Genomic DNA, 17,712 nt, shown 5'->3' with positions numbered 1-17,712 from the left:
CTGTTATCTAAATGGATCGATTGGAGTTTTCAAATGTGTGATGCATGATAAAATATATAGAAGGGCAAATAAGAAAAATCGAACGAATTCTAACAAAAATAGATATTATGGAGGTCAACCCGCTAAATATGCATAAGCAGATTTATTGGAAAAAAAAAAAGATGAAAGACTACACATGTTTTAACTGTCTAGCAATTATCATCGGTTATCACTAAACTTTTTTTTCAGAAAAATTTAAAGGACGTTGATTTTTCTTCTTACCTTCTTCCTATAAGGAGAGATTAATTATCCTTCTCATCAGTTAGTAGGATAATCATTATCTTATCTTGCATCATACCGAACATGGCTTGGTCGTGTCCAAGTCTATTAGCATTGTCTAGCTGTTCCACGTGCTAAATACTTCAGGGATTTTTTTTGGTAATTTATGATATTATTTTTATCTAAAATACCGTATATAAATTGGGTCAGTAAATATGATCATTATAACTTTAAACCTCGTTTCTTGGAGTATACATATCCCTGAGCCATGATAAAAACTTCTGTCTTCTTTCCTCTCTTGTTTCTCTCAGTTTTTCTTTTACTATTTCTTCTCGATTATTGCATGCCGGTGCAATCTCAACAAAGCATATAAGTATAAATCAAAATTTATTAATTAATTAAGAAAAAATAAAAGTTAGTGAGTTTTATGAAACATATTATAATTGAAACAAATACAAGACACTAATTTTCCTTTTTACAATATCCATTAGCAATATACTATACAGAATATAGACATTAATCTACTTAACATCCTGAAGCAGCACTAGCACCAGCAGCACTAGCCGCACCAGCAGCACTAGCACTAGCACTTGATCGACGACTTGCCTCGATTTCTTCAAGGATGACTATCAACGACACGATGAAGGCGAAATCCTCGTTCGGATTCACTGTTATCTCTAATTTGTCCCTGGCAAAAAATGCAGTCTTGCGATGCATCTGTAATATTAATTAATTAGTTAATTCCACTATATATATCTATATATATATAAAAGAAAAACAGAGAAAGAAAATAAAGCTTGAATTTGTATATTTTTGTGCTTAATTACTTGGGCTATGATTTCATCAGTTTGGCCAATACAAATGGTGCATTTCTTGCTTCGTGAAATTATCTTAAAGTCACAGAGGGAAGCTTCGTCGGTGTTGGTGGCCAAGACCACATCAAAGTTGTCCTTCCACTGGAACATCTTGGGCTTTCGAACGCTGAACAGCAAATCGTTCGGGCTGGTGCTCTCTCCTCTGAATACTCTCCATGCTTCATGCCAACTAGATGCCTAAAATTAACAAGAACCGAGCTTGAGTATAATTTTAAGGGAAAGATACATTTTTGATGATGATGAAACCTTAATTATGCCTACTTTCGGTTTCATGGTGAGAAGAGGGTTTTTGCCGGCGGCGTCGAGGAGGAGGCGGCGGCTGCTGAAGGAGACACCCTTCACCATGAACACCACGTCGCCGTTGGTGTCCTTGACCTTGTAAAGGTGGTTTGGGGTGAATAAACCCCCAGTGCTGGTGAGCGTTAAATTGACGGCGTACGGAACGGTGAACTGCCGAGCGGCCACCAGATCGGCAGGCGCAACATGTCTCGCCGTCTTCCCATCCGCCATGGCTGTCAGCTGCTGCACAATCCTCTCTGAAGGTTTTGTGATTTCAGTATTCTGTTGTGTTTGTCCAGTCTTGTTAACTAAATATCTCACGTGTAGCAGGCAGGAAGTCAAATCAGCGTGGCTTTTTTTGAAAATCAATTGCGCGTTCGGCTTATCTTCTTGTTTGCGTATTGCAGCTTCCTGGATATATCTGGTTGAAGACAGATCGGTTGCGCGTTCGTCTCGTCTTCTTGTTTGCGTACTGCGCCATGAAGGAAAGCCGGAGTTGATTGCAACTTCTTGGAAACATATAGTTGTGCCTAACTTGATTGTCACAAGTCATGTCGGGCATGGGCCATGGCGGTTCATTTTGGCCCGGCTTGACTCGTTATCTATATATATATGGATTCATAAGACACAAGTAATGCATGCTCTACTTAGCCTCCAAGCAACTTGGACACTGACTTGATCGATCACCATGAGGTGTCTTGGATACGATCTATGATGGTTCACGTTGGACCACCCAAAAAAAAATTATAATAAATTTGACGATGAAAAAAAATTATTGTTAAATATGTGACTAATTTATACAAAATTTGGTGAAGCAAGGATATTAAAAAAAAATTCAATCCGAATCTGGTTCAAATCCAAACCAACCTAAAATTATAAACACAAATCCAGACCAACCCGATCTCATTTTTTATTATTCAATATTATTTTTTTATTCTTTAACAAAATAATTAAATGATAATTTAAAATACATAATAATTGATGCGGTGATAAGAAGGGACCCATCCTGCGGGGATAGCTGTCATGGTAGAGATCAAAGACAACGCGATCAACACTCAGATATCATCGGCCGGTCGGACGATTAGGTCAATGCTCAGATATCATCGACCGATCAGACGATCATGCCCCGACCGGGAGGAGAAGGTTCCGGTCCGATCCCGTCTTTGACACGGGGAGGTGTCAAATGACCGACGCTCAATGGAGTATTGGACGCTGGACAGAGGAGGAGACAATATGTAGAAGCCGGGCCGAGTAACTACCCCACTCGGCTAGGTTGCAGGACTCGACATTGGCAGAGCGGAACTTCGGCTGAGTGGACGTGACACAAGCACAGGAGAGTTCCGGCCGAGCGGACGCGACACATGCAACGAAGTCCCGACCAAGCGGGTGGTACACAGGAACAACGAAGTCCCTGCCGAGCGGCTATTCTGCTCGGCCTAGCAACAAATCCCCTGTGTTATCCATCAATATCCTTTTGAGAGTTAGTGCCGCTGACACCAGACATAGTCGACCAAAAGATCGTACGACGGAAGCTTCCACTGTTACATCAGAGATATGTTCGGCTTGTTAAGGTATTGTGTCAGGGATACTTTATTGGCAAGTCTTTTCAGGGGGAATTTTGGGAAGTGTGCCCACCTTGGGAAGCAGGCAAGCGCGCTACAGAAGTTCTATATAAAGGAGGGTCCAAGCATCGACAGAGGTACGCGATACACTATTTGTGTTAGTCTTCGTTCTTGTTGCTTCGCCTTCTACTTCATCGCTGGTGACTGACTTGAGCGTCGGAGGGAGAACGCCGAGAACCCCTTCCCTGGCTCGGCTCTGATGTCATCTGTTTTGCAGGGCGGAGCGGAGTCTACAAGCGGTCAGTGGAACGTCCATATCCCAGCTTTCCATCTCATCGACTTTCAAATAGGATCATATTGGCGTCGTTTGTGGTAACTTAACCTGCGACGACTCACCACCGTGACGCTCACCAAAGAGGAGCTCGACATGCTCGTGCAAGCTCGAGAGGTGAAGATGTTCGAGCAGCAGCAACAACAGGCACTAGCTAATCGACAAGTGCAGCAGCCGACGACGTCGGCAGTAGGAGGGCAAGCGGGATTAGAAGACCGACCGGAACAAGTTTCCATATGGAGGCAGAATAGAGGGCCAACCGGCACGCAGGGGAAGCGTCGCTCGCTCCCATCCCCTTTCATCACACCCTGTTCCAAACCCCCTTAGAAATAGCCCAGGCGAACCAGGAACGAGGATCATCCTCGGACGACACTCCCGTTCGGGATGTGCGAAAAGGAAAGGTGCCCAGAAGCCATGCTTCTCCCTAACAGATCAACCCGTAGTTCTCTTAGGATATCTTGTGTGACCCTCTACCCAGACACTATACCCCACTGGCGATCGAGGAATACAATGGAACGACCGATCCAGATGATCATCTAGATAAGTTTGATAATGCGGCTACACTGCACCAGTACACAGATGGGGTGAAGTGTCGAGTCTTTCTCACTACTCTCTCCGGCTCGGCGCAGCGTTGATTCCGAAGACTGCCAGAAGGATCCGTATGTAGCTTCAAGGACTTCCGAGCTACATTCCTGCACTATTTTGCCATCAGTCAACGCTATCAAAAGACGAGCGTCAGACTCTTCTCCCTGAAGCAAGGATCGAAAGAAGCGCTCTGAGCCTACATCAGGTGTTTCAATCAAGTATCCATGGATATCCCCTCGATCTCATCCGAGACGATAATGAACGCCTTCACTCAAGGGCTAGTTGAAAAAGATTTCTTCCGGTCACTCATTAGGAAGTCGCTCAGGGATTTCAACCACCTGCTCAAGAAGGCTAATGAATACATAAATGTGGAAGAAACCTAGATGGCGAGAAGAAAAGAGGCACCGATCGAACCTGTGCCGGCGCCCGAGCGGCGACTGTCCAACAGCCACCAGCCACCAGCCGTCCAAAGTGCCAAGGACAAAGGGAGCAAGGCCACTCCCAGAGGACAGGACACATGTCGTGCTGCATGTGACCTCCAGTCGGCGGAAGATAACAAGAGGCAAGGTATGGACGCTAATGTTCTTCTCTTTTCATCAGTCCGTGACACATAACACGCGCGATTGCTACGATCTGACATCGATCGTTAGTTGACTGGCTCCAAGAGGATACCGCCGCCAATCTCTATCTCCTGATCAGAGACATAGACCTCGATCTACCGGGCAACAAGAGGGTGATCGAAGGGAGGCCAAGCGACGCCTTCAGCACCAGCGGAGGGATAATGCAGATACCTCCCGAGTCTCGGCTAAGAAAAATAGATCTTCTGCTTGAAAGGAAGAAAACAGAAGCAATGCGGCCCGAGGAGAAATAGGCATGATTGTCGGAGGGCCGATCGGCGGTGACTCCAACACGGCCAGCAAGTTGTACGCTCGGCGATTGGAAATCCATTCCGTTGGATGCAGTAGGGAGAAGGCTGAAGGGCCCGAGTTAAGCTTCGGCCTCAAAAATTTGGAGGGTGTGGTGATTCCTAACGACGACGCGCTGATCATCCGAGCGGTGATTGCTAATTATACTATTCACCGAACTTTTGTTGATACAGGGAGTTTGGTAAACATCATCTTCAAGAAGGCATTCGATCAATTGCAAATTAATCAAAATGAGCTGCTATCTAAGACCACCCCTCTCTATAATTTCACGGGCAACGAAGTACTACCACTCGGACAGGCCCGACTGGCCATCTTGCTCGGCGAAGAGCCGTTGAGGAGAATCAGGACCATAAACTTCATAGTGGTGGATGCACTGTCCGCCTACAATGTCATATTGGGCTGACCGACCCTCAACGAATTCAGGGCGGTGGTGTCTACCTACTGGCAAAAGATAAAGTTCCCCATGGATGACTTAGTGGGCAAAGTCAAAGGCGATCAGCTGGTCGCTCGGCGATGCTACGTCGAGATGGTCAAGTCTGAAGCGAGAAGCGCTCGGAAGAATCTGCGCTTGGAGGTGAACGCTATCACCGAGAAGCCTCCTACATTGGTATATGAAGAAAAGGAGGAGGTTCAAATCCTCCCAAGCCGGACGGAGGCAACCACCTTCATCGCCATCAATCTGGAAACCAGGAAGGAAGTAGCTCGAGCGATCGTGGAGAGTGAATCATCTCCAACCCTACAGGGCCGGATGAGAGGTGCGCGAGTGAATACATGTATTTTTGTATGTTTCCTGAACGCAGGGCAAATATGAATAAAAGCGAAGAATGCCGCTCTTCAGATACATCTTCCCTAACGGTCGAGCGGCCACCTTAAACCCTCGTCTTCCCCAACGGTCGAACGACAACTTTAAACCCTCATCTTCCCCAATGGTCGAGCGGCCACCTTAAACCCTTGGTCTTCATCAACGATCGAGCGGTGACCTTAAATCCTGGTCTTCATCAACGGTCGAGCGGCGACCTTAAACCCTTGGTCTTAATCAATGGTCGAGCGGTGACCTTAAACCCTGGTCTTCATCAACGATCGAGCGGTGACCTTAAACTCTCATCTTCGCCAATGGTCGAGCGGCGAGCTTAAACTCTCATCTTCCCCAACGGTCGAGCGGCGACCTTAAACTCTGGTCTTCATCAACTGTCGAGCGGCGACCTTAAACCCTGGTCTTCATCAACGGTCGAGCAACGACCTTAAACCCTCATCTTCCCCAATGGTCGAGCGACAATCTTAAACCCTTGGTCTTCATCAATGGTTGAGTGGCGACCTTAAACCCTGGTCTTCATCAACGGTCGAATGGTGACCTTAAACCCTGGTCTTCATCAACGGTTGAGCGGCAACCTTAAACTCTCATCTTCCCTAACGGTTGAGCGATGACCTTAAACCCTCATCTTCTCCAACGGTCGAACGGTGACCTTAAACCCTTGGTCTTCATCAACGGTCGAGCGATGATCTTAAACCCTCATCTTCTCCAATGGTCTAGCGGTGACCTTAAACCCTTGGTCTTCATCAACGGTCGAGCGGCGACCTTAAACTCTTGATCTTCATCAATGGTCAAGCGGCGACCTTAAACCCTCATCCTTCCCAACGATCGAGCGACGACCTTAAACCCTTAGTCTTCATTAACGGTTGAGCGGTGACCTTAAACCTTGGTCTTCATCAACGATCGAGCAGTGACCTTAAACTCTCGTCTTCCCCAATGGTCGAGCGGCGACCTACACTACAACAAAAATGTTAAAAGACAACACCATAAAGACAACGGTTTTAGAAGGAACTGTTGTTAATTTGATAAAAGACAACGGTTTTTGACAAAATCGTTGTCTTTGAGTGCCCGAAAAAAAAATAAAAGACAACAGTTTTGTAAAAACTGTTATCGTTGAGCGACTTTTTGTAAAATCAACAACACCTTTTACAACAGTTTTCTAAAACTGTTGTCTTTAAACACTTTTTTATGGGTCAAAGACAACAGTTTTAATAAACCGTTGTCTTTGACTTTATTCTTTCGCCATTTTTCCCCTTCGTCATTTTTGTTGTAGCAGCGGTTTGCTTCCCTCCAAATTTTTTTTGACACCCTGTTTTCCCCCCTTAGCCTACCCGAACCCTAAACCTCTCTCCTCATACGATCTTTCTCCTCATATGGCTCTAGGCGAGTGTGGAACTATGCCCCTTTTTTAAAACGTGAGGCAGGAGTGTGGGTGATTGCTACTGCTTGTGTAGATTGTTGGGTGGAGGCGAAGGTGACTCTGGTTGGTAGTTCTACCGGCCGATGCCTGAGACGGCTCTTCTCTGGTAGGATTGACTATGCTCTTCTTCCAATTGAAAGCCACATTTTGAAGAAATGTCTTTTGATTCTTTTCTAGCTGGATGCCTGCAATGCTTGCCCTTGACTATGCCCTCCCTGTCTGCTCCCCAGCTGTTCATGTGTCAAATGCCTCTGCTTGTTCTTGCCGTAGGTTCTTGCTTATCAGATGCAAGTCCAGATCCCGCTGGCACAAAACCCTATCCAAACACTTTTTTTTTCCTTTTTCTGTAGGACTTGTTTATCTTCTTTAAGCCAGCGTTTGTTCGAGCATAATGATCACAGATTTTGATTTATAGAACTGGAAAATGACAATTTTGGAAAGAAAAATGGAATTATTTTTTTGTGGCACTCTTGATTTGTTCCATTTCTTGCAGAAACTCATCACTGATTCTTCAACTTGAGCTAAGAGTGAATTAGGCTAGGGCAATATGTTCTTGTTTGTTCATCGACCACTTGGTGGTTTTGCTTTATATTTGTGGCTTGTTGCAAATCGTGTAGGAGTTAGAGGTGAGGAATGGAGGCGGCTGGCAGAGAGGAGCTATCTCAGTGGGAGAAGATGGAGTCGGCTTCTGGTGAAAGAGGTGGTGAGAAGGCAGAGAAGATTTTTGTTTCGGTTCGACTGAGGCCTCTGAGCGAGAAGGAGGTGGCGGTCAATGATCCCTGTGATTGGGAGTACATCAATGATACAACCATCATATTAAGGAACAATCTATCTGAGCAGTCAATGAAACTGAGAACTCTTAGGAGGCCTTACGGGTTCTTGACATTATTTTACGGCAGCATGCGGAAAAATAATATGTGAATTTCCTTCTAGTCATTTATTGTTGAAATTATGGATTACATAATTGTGGGTTTATTTGTTGCATTCTGATAGTTACAAAAATACATTTTTAGGGAATGTCTTCTTGTGAGACAATTATTTTTTCAAAACAATCCTAAAAACTTTATTGACTTTGGTGGCGGAATCATGGGATATGGAGGTTTTCCTTCTAATTTGAGGACTTCACAAGGAGGCCTTTCTTTGAGTATTGGTAAGAACTTACAATGTCTCTACACTTCTGCTATTTGCTTTTGCTTGCATTGTCATTCAATCACTTTATTGTTTTAAAAATATTATTATCTTTCTTATTTGTTGAACATAGATGTCTCTACTGTTGGTGCAACCTTAGGTCAAGGTTGACCTGGGTGACCCGACTCGAGTTGACCTGACTCGAGGTATATTTTGATGTTTGACAAGAATAGAGAAGTTGTATTTTGATGTTTGACAAGAATAGGAACTTGGGGGATTGTGGGTGCAACCTTTGGTCAAGGTTGACCTGGTTGACCCGACTTGAGTTGACCTGATTCGGGAAAAGTCCAAGTATGGAAGCTTGGCATGGGAGGTCGGAGAGGGCTCGGTAGCTTGTTCTCCGGACTAGGTCAGAGAGGGCTCGGTAGCTCGTTCTCCAGACTAGGTCAGAGAGGGCTTGGTAGCTCGTTCTCTGGACCGGACGAAGTCGGAGAGGGCTCGGTAGCTCGTTCTCCGGACTAGGTCCGAGAGGGCTCGGTAGATCATTCTCTGGACCGGACGTGGAAGTCGGAGAGGGCTCGGTAGCTCGTTCTCTAGACTAGGTCAGAGAGGGCTCGGTAGCTCGTTCTCTGGACCGGACGTGGAAGTCGGAGAGGGCTCGGTAGCTCATTCTCCGGACTAGGTTAGAGAGGGCTCGGTAGCTCGTTCTCTAGATCAGGAAGGCTTTAGGGTTTAAGGCTGGGAAATTGGATCGGTCTGCTGACCGATCCGGATCTATGGGTATCGGATCGGTCTGGACGACCGATCCGGGATACACCGATTCTCACCGTGGGTCATCGATCGGTGCGTGGACCGATCCACCTATCTGATCGGTCCACGCCGATCAGGCTCGCAACCAACTCTCTGGAGAGTTGGGATCGGTCTGGACCGATCCACCGATCGGGCCGGTCGGTCCCCGCGATCAGATCCGTCTGGATCGATCGGTGGAGCCTGATCGGTCCAGGTCTAGCCGTTGAGTCACAACGGCTAGATTTCTGTGTCTGTGTCTTCTTCTTCGCAGGTTCATATAAATCAAGAGGTGGAGGGCCTCTACAGAGTGGCTGACTTCTTCTTGCTCCTGCGATCTGAGCTTTGCTGAGCTCTCCACTGCTGAAACTTCGTGTGAGCTTCCCTCGGCATCAGTTGCTGCTGTTGTTGGCATCCGTGAAGTGGTTGCTTCATCACCAGTCGACGAGAAGGCAAGCAAACTAGTGTTTTTACATTCATATTGTTCTTGGCTTCTTGCTTTATCTTTGTACTCCGATCTTGCTGTTGCAAGAGAGATTGTGGCGAGGTTTCTCCACCCAGAAGGAGTTTTTATTTGCCGATTTTCCGGGGTCTCATCCGCCGACGGATTGATAGGATTCTTCCACCTTACGGACACGTCGAGGAGTAGGAGTATCATCTCCGAACCTCGTTATATCGTCGCGTTTGAGGTTTGATATTCTCCTGTTTCGTTTCTATCTTTTATTTCCACTGCGCTAACTAAAATTGTAGGATGAAACGTGAATTTGGGGTCGGCTATTCACACCCCCCCTCTCTAGCCGCGTCCGAAGGTCCTAACAAGTGGTATCAGAGCGAGGTCGCTCTTCGTCGAATTAACACCCGGGGGAGCACGAGCTAGAGAATGGATTAACTTGGAGAAGACGTCACGATTCCACCCTTCTACGATCGCGACGACTTTGCGTATTGGAAGGTAAGAATGAAGTATTTTCTTATGACTAACCTAGTAAATTGGAATTGTGTACAAGTAGGTTTTATTCCTCCAGTGGATAAAGAAGGAACCTCTCGAGAAGAAGAAGTGGACGAAGGAACAAATCCACCAATCCATAATCAACGACGAGGTAACGAAAATCTTTGAATTTTCATTACCTAATGATATCTTGTGTAAGATAGGTGGATACAACAATGCCAAGGAGTTGTGGAACAACTTGGCTAAGTTCCATGAGGAGAGCTCCAATTCAAGTCATGAAGAGGAGTCAAGTGAGCCAAGTAGCTCACATCATGGAGGTATGGAATTAGAAGTTGAGGGCTACTCAACATCTAAGGAAGAAGAGGAGGAGAGTTCTTCTTCAAGACTGGAGCAAGAAGAAGAAGCCTCTACCTCCGGAAGGGATGAAGGAGAGAGCTTATATCCATCCTCAACCCTAGGTAACTCAAGCAACTTAATTTTAAGTAAATTACATATAATGTGTTTTGAGTGTAGGGAATATGGACATTACAAAAGTAAATGTCCAAAGAGGATTAGGAAGACTCCATCGGCACCAAAAGTCAAGGAAGCCGGAGTCCCGATACGCAAGGGCAAGGAGCACGTGGTGTGCTTCCAATGCAAGCAAAGGGGACATTATAGGAGTCAATGTCCAAGGGGGAGGCAACCTCACAAGGACAAGAGACCAAGCACATCTATGGGGGGAGCTAAGGCAAACCCTAAGATATCCTTTAAGGCACATTCTTGCAATTCTAATAAGACACATGCTAGTAGTTTTATTGCAATTGTCAATAATGATAAGCATGATAACCATAGAAACCGATACATGTGCTTAGGTGCCAAACATGTTAGCCTAGATAAGGACAATGCTAGAAATGCCAACCCTAGAGTTAACTCATCTAAGGTTAAGGAAAACCTAGATAGGAATCCCAAAACAACTAGACATATGCCTAGGAATACCTCAAAGAAAAATGGAAAATTAAAGCTTGAGGTATTAAAGAAGGAAAATCAAGTCTTGAGGTCAAGACTTAACACTTTAGAAAAGGCTCTTAAGAATTTGGAGAAGTCAACTCTAGGGTCTAAGGGTCAAAAATCAAAGCCCAAGGACATGAGAGGTTTGGGTCACAAAGCTAAATCTCAAGTGGTCAAGCCCGCTTATCATAATGTTCCATTCGATTATGGAACAAGACCTAGGGCTAGGAAGACCATCACCAAGGTCACAAGGGGAGTCACCCCTAGAGTTGATCTTGATGAGTCCCAAATGACCAAGGCTTTAAAGCCTAGGAGGGTCATTAGGAGGGTTGCTAGGGAAGTCATCCCTAGTGAATATTTAGTGAACCCAATGAGCTCAAATAGGTATTGGGTTCCTAGGAGCGTGATTCCTTCACGCTAGATGATTTAGGGTGTGCCAACCTTAATTGGATAGGTAGTTAACCTACTCATGGCAAAAGGTGACATTTTAGGAATTTTCAAGGTGTAATCAAGCCTTGAAAATGAAATTAAAAATTATTCCTAAGGTGATTAGGATGTGCCAACCACATTTGAGGAGTTTTCTAGGGTCAATCTAATTGGCACATAGTGATCTAAAAATCTTTAGTATATGATTTTAGGTTTATTACACTTAGGAATATAGAATTTATGGTAAAATGATCAAAATTATCAAAAATGGCAACTAAGGCTAGAATTAGGTATTTTCTATACCTTTATATGTTATTTTCCATACATTGTTTGTCATCTGCCATGTCATGACATCATATTTAACTTATTATCATTTGAAATGTCATGATAATACTTAGGTTAGTTATATGTCATGTCTTATTTAAGTTTCATACTTTATGCCATGACATCATGACATTGGCACATATTTCCACTTATGATATTATTTTATGCCATGTCATCATCTCTTGCATTTATGATCAATTAAATTGATTTAAGGATAAAAACATAATTTGATATGGAGATCTAATTGTTGTTTAGAAAATGCATGAGAACTTAGCTTAAGATGACCTAAACCCATATCTCACATCAAAATTGACTTGGATGTGTTTGATACACCTTAGATGTGTGTGAGATATTAGGATGATGAGTTAGGATCAAGGTGCATAGTTCTTGTACCTAGATGAGCCTAATTCGAAATTGAGGATCATAGGGAAAAATTACGTACAAGTCATGTAGCCCTAAGATTGTGGTCCTAAATTGAATGGTTTAAAATCATTTCAAAATTGATTTGAAAAACCTTGATGAAGCTTTTCTAGTGATAGCATTCATCATTGAGCAAGTTGATACAAAGATGGATTAACCTTGAGCTATTTCAAAGTCTTTCGAACTTTGTATCAAGATTTAAAAATTGGAGTTATTTTCATAGAAAACTATTTTTTCATGATAATATATGTTATGAGGAATGTATCCTCAAAATTTTACAATTTTTGGAATTTTCTGTAATTTTTTAGGGGTTTCTGAATTTCGGGAGAAAAATAAAAAATTCTTATCAGAGAATTGTGGACCGATCAGAGAAGATCCTGATCGGTCCAGGGAAGTCTGGATCGGTCACTGGACCGATCCAGGGCAGTATGGATCGGTCTGGTGATCGATCCAGTGGAGTCCTGATCGGTCTGGTGACCGATCAGAGCGTGCCAAAATGCTGATTTTCAACTGTTGTCTGAAATTTCAGCTATGGAAGTTGGTGCTTTAGATTTCTAAAGGGTTGAAACTCTCCAAGACATTGTTGGTGCAATGGTCAAGGAGGAGTTGACCTTTAGGGGGAGTTTTACCTAATGGTCAAGGGGGAGTTGACTTTTAAGGGGAATTTTTGCTCGTCAAGTTTTTTTTTGATAAGTGATTATCACTAAGTTGATTGTTGATTTTAGTATCAAGGGGGAAATTAAGGGTTTCAATGAAAGGTATGAGACTTTCATTAGGAAGAAACTCTTGACCTTGATTCACTTTTTTTGATGTGTGTCAAAAAGGGAGAGAATGTCCAGAGAATGTTCAAGGAAGAACATTGGAGTTTGGCGAGAATGTTCAAGGAAGAACATTTGAGAACTATTGGAAAACCTAAGTTAGGTTATCGGGTTAACCTAACTTGATTATGATTTTTGTCAAACATCAAAAAGGGAGAGATTGTTGGTGCAACCTTAGGTCAAGGTTAACCTGGGTGACCCGACTCGAGTTGACCTGACTCGAGGTATATTTTGATGTTTGACAAGAATAGAGAAGTTGTATTTTGATGTTTGACAAGAATAGGAACTTGGGCGATTGTGGGTGCAACCTTTGGTCAAGGTTGACCTGGTTGACCCGACTTGAGTTGACCTGATTCGGGAAAAGTCCAAGTATGGAAGCTTGGCATGGGAGGTCGGAGAGGGCTCGGTAGATCATTCTCTGGACTGGATGGAGTCGGAGAGGGCTCGGTAGCTTGTTCTCCGGACTAGGTCAGAGAGGGCTCGGTAGCTCGTTCTCCGGACTAGGTCAGAGAGGGCTCGGTAGCTCGTTCTCTGGACCGGACGAAGTCGGAGAGGGCTCGGTAGCTCGTTCTCCGGACTAGGTCTGAGAGGGCTCGGTAGCTCGTTCTCTGGACCGGACGTGGAAGTCGGAGAGGGCTCGGTAGCTCGTTCTCTGGACTATGTCAGAGAGGGCTCGGTAGCTCGTTCTCTGGACCGGATGTTGAAGTCGGAGAGGGCTCGGTAGCTCGTTCTCCGGATTAGGTCAGAGAGGGCTCGGTAGCTCGTTCTCTAGATCAGGAAGGCTTTAGGGTTTAAGGCTGGGAAATTGGATCGGTCTGCTGACCGATCTAGTGATACTATGGGTATCTAGATCGGTCATCGCCGATCCGGATGTCTTGATTCTCATCAGGTCATCGACGGCCCGTGATCGATCAAGAACCAAACAGTTGGGAGAAGGATAGGAGGATCTGAGACCGATCCATGGCCTGATCGGTCCACGATCGATCGGGGTTTCGCAACCAACTCTCTGTGAGAGTTGGGATCGTCGGGACCGATCGCTAGGCGATCGGTCCCCGACCGATCATATCTGCCTGGATCGATCGGGGTGGAGCCCGATCGGTCCGGTTCAGCCGCTGAGTCACAATGACTAGATTTACGTATACATGTCTTCTTCGCAGTTCATATAAATCAAGAGGTGGAGGGCCTCTCAGAGTGGTGACTTCTTCTTGCTCCTGCGATCCGAGCTTTTGAGCTCTCCACTGCTGAAGCTTCGTGTGAGCTTCCCTCGTCTGGATTGCTGTTGTTGGCATCCGTGAAGTGGTTGCTTCATCACCAGTCGACGAGAAGGCAAGCAAACTAGTGTTTTTACATTCATATTGTTCTTGGCTTCTTGCTTTATCTTTGTACTCTGATCTTGCTGTTGCAAGAGAGATTGTTGCGAGGTTTCTCCACCCAGAAGGAGTTTTTATTAGCCGGTCTTCCGGGGTCTCATCCACCGACGGATTGATAGGATTCGTCCACCTTACGGACACGCCGAGGAGTAGGATTATCATCTCCGAACCTCGTTATATCGTCGCGTTTGAGGTTTGATATTCTCCTGTTTCATTTCTTTCTTTTATTTCCGCTGCGCTAACTAAAATTGTAGGAAGAAACGTGAATTTGGGGTCGGCTATTCACACCCCCCCTCTCTAGCCGCGTCCGAAGGTCCTAACATCTACTACTATGACTGTGTGTCCTGGATTAGTGGTTGGTTTTGTACTTGCAAATCAAAATGTCAAGGATGCATACCAACTGAACTAGAACAAGGTGATTAAGAATTTGTTCTTTATTTTTATTTTCTAGGTTATTGAATGTCTATATATAATATACCTATTAAGGCAACTTGTTTTAGCTTGCTTGTTTCATTCTTTATATTGTGTCTACTAAGATTATTTTTTCACTATTTGTTGTTGCTAGGCTAGAAGAGCTTTGAAAATTCAAGAGTGAAGACAACTCATACAAATCAAGAATTTAAAATCATTGGGATAAGTGGCAAGCCTTGCAAAGATGAAATGTGAGTTTTTCCGGGTTGTGTTGTTTCATTATTTGTCAGCATTTTGCAATCAATTGGTTTATAAGAATCTTTGAATTTTTGAATCATATGTAATGAAGCATTATTTTAAGAACTAGGAGAAGCTGCTTTTATATAAATATGAGTTTGTACAACTTCTGTGTTTCTTCCTATGGCGATAAGAATTTATTGCTTGGAACTGTAGAATTCTCCTCTTTCTCTGCTTATGTTTGGAACTAATCTTGCTTTCTGAAAACCATTAGTGTTTGTATAATGGTATTGTATCTGCCTCAAGGTTGGAATTGGTCTTGCTTCCTCCCTTTGATATGATTTTTATTGTTGTACTTTATAGTCATGAGTGGAGGCCACTAAAGTTTGATAGGTAATTTTATCGAGAAATATATCTTTATGATTTTATTTTTTTTATATTTATTTTAACGTTTCAAATTCACTCTAAGACTAAGAAATGGAAATGAAAATTCAGATACAATTGAAGTAATTGTTTATGATTATTTTGTGTGACAACGGAGAATTCAATTGTGTTACTCTGCTGATTTTCCTTGCTTAAATGTTGGAAAACCAAAAAGCCCATCATATGTGCTCCTTGAGGTTTTTGAACTCATTCTACTTCACTTTTTAATTTTTTTTTTTTTACAAGAACCTTTATTTTTATCCTGACAAATTTGGCAAACTATCAGCTATGCTCCTTAGTTTCACTACAAAGATATACCAAATCGTTGTCAACATTTCAATGAGCTTACCTGGTGGAAAAGTCAAGGTTGAAGCCTCAAGAACGAATGAGTGTCCTCAGTGAGGTATGTGTCGATCTTTAAGATTGGTTTTGTTGGTATGACATGTATGCTATTTTTTCATGCTTATCCTTAGATGATAGGCTTTGAGGTTCAATAATTATGATCCTAACCCACTCCTACATGCATGTGGTGTTAGCATTGTCACTGCTTTTACTCAAGTAGGAGGCATAGTATTACAGACTCCCCGGGTATGGTTTTATGTTTTGTATTTATACTTTTACGTATTATTTGAGGTTATTTATAACAACTAAAGCAAATGTTGCAGCTCAGAGTTGGCAATGGAGAGGACTTTATTCCATCAAGGGGGAGATGGAATTTTAACCAAAAGGTGTGTTTTTTTTTCTTTCAATGAGTTTATTCTTTAAATTGTTAGGACCCTTGTATTGAAAAATCTAGACTGTGGTTTCACTTGGAGGTCTGACTATTCTTTCCAAGTTAAACTTGTGAAAATTCTACGTTAACCAGAGTCCATCCAATCCAACCAGATAGGATTAGCGACTGGTTCCAGTTTCAACTTGCTGAAGTGAATTGTCCAAGATTTTGAAACTTGTCTCTTTTGATCATAAATATCTTGCATGTTTTTACAAGATATGATAAATATTTCTTTTATTTATATGATTATTTTTACAGGATCTGATGATTTTTTTTTATTTCTATACTTGTATATTGTGCTTTGTGCATTGTTAGCACTTGCAATTTACTTGGAAGTTGTTTCGGTGTTGCACGACACAAGGTTAACAACTGATGTAAAACATAAAGGTAAAACCTAAATTATCATATCTTTGCATATTCAGAAATAAAATCTCAAATTTATGTATACTTTTTAAATTGTGGAATCATTCACGACTCTGAAAGAATAACAAAGGCACACATATGGTAGCTGTTATAAAAATATATGTGTGTTTATTATTCTTTCAGGACAAGTTTTTTCATACATATAATAGCGTATTTCTTTTGATATCAATAGGTTGTTGATCCTGGTGCCTTATAAAAGGGTGGAAAGATTGGACTTTTTGATAGAGCTGGTGTGGGGAAGATTGGATTTATTATGGAACTGATGATCAACAATATTGGAAAAGGTTGGCATGAAAGAATCAACAAGTGAGGAAGAGGAGTCCAATGAAATCCTACAAGTTGAAGATTGTAATAGGACTTGGGTTGACAATAATTAAGTGCAATCCTACATGGCATAAACCACCATCACAAGTTTCTAGTCTTTTGGCTATTGTTCATTAGTTGTAAATGAAGTTTATTTATTTATTTGTATTGGGATAAATTTTATTTGAAGATGAGATATGTTTCTTCTTTTGTGATTGTAATTCTTGTATAAGTAACATTTTGAATGACATTGATATGGGGAATATTCTTTCTTTTGTGATTATGAGCCTTTATTATATATTTATATTGAAATATGATATATTGGTATTAAAAGACAATAGTTTAAAAGACAACAGTTTAAAACTGTTGTTGTCTATCGCCCTCAAAGACAATGGTTAAAAAACGTTGTCGTAGTCCCAAAAACCGTTGTAATTAGCAGCGTTATTAAACGTGCTCTAAACAACAACGGTTTTAAACCGTTGTCTTTTCATTCAAAGACAATGGTTTTAAACCGTTGCAAAACTATTATCGTTTCATTCAAAGACAATGTTTTAAAACCGTTGTCGTAGCCCCCACTTTTAACAACACTGCCAATTATAATGGTTTTAAAGGCCGGCCTACGACAATGGTTTTTAATCATTGTCTTTTAATGTTTTTGTTGTAGTGCTAAAACCCTTATTTTCCCCAACGGTCGAGCGGCGACCTTAAACCCTTGGTCTTCATCAACGGTCGAGCGGCGAACTTAAACCCTTGGTCTTCATCAATGGTCGAGCGGCGAGCTTAAACCCTTGGTCTTCATCAACGGTCGAGCGACGACCTTAAACCCTGGTCTTCATCAATTGTCGAGCGGTAACCTTAAACCCTTGGCCCAATGATCGGGCAAGCGTCGAA

At 42.8% G+C, this 17,712-nt stretch overlaps 1 protein-coding gene across 1 annotated transcript; it reads right to left on the bottom strand.

The window, feature by feature from the left end:
* Positions 1-628: 628 nt before the first annotated feature.
* On the bottom strand, positions 629-1,718 carry LOC122034527 (protein LURP-one-related 10-like). The gene is made up of 3 exons (XM_042593814.1): positions 1,395-1,718; positions 1,086-1,310; positions 629-975 (listed from the first exon to the last, which is right to left on the bottom strand). The coding sequence occupies exons 1-3, from the start codon at positions 1,641-1,643 to the stop codon at positions 784-786; spliced, it is 666 nt and encodes a 221-aa protein (XP_042449748.1). The 5' UTR covers positions 1,644-1,718; the 3' UTR covers positions 629-783.
* Positions 1,719-17,712: the final 15,994 nt, after the last annotated feature.

Source organism: Zingiber officinale, chromosome 11B (genome assembly GCF_018446385.1).
Source record: "Zingiber officinale cultivar Zhangliang chromosome 11B, Zo_v1.1, whole genome shotgun sequence".
Lineage (NCBI taxonomy): Eukaryota > Viridiplantae > Streptophyta > Magnoliopsida > Zingiberales > Zingiberaceae > Zingiber > Zingiber officinale.
This window is presented reverse-complemented; position numbering and strand designations above follow the sequence as displayed.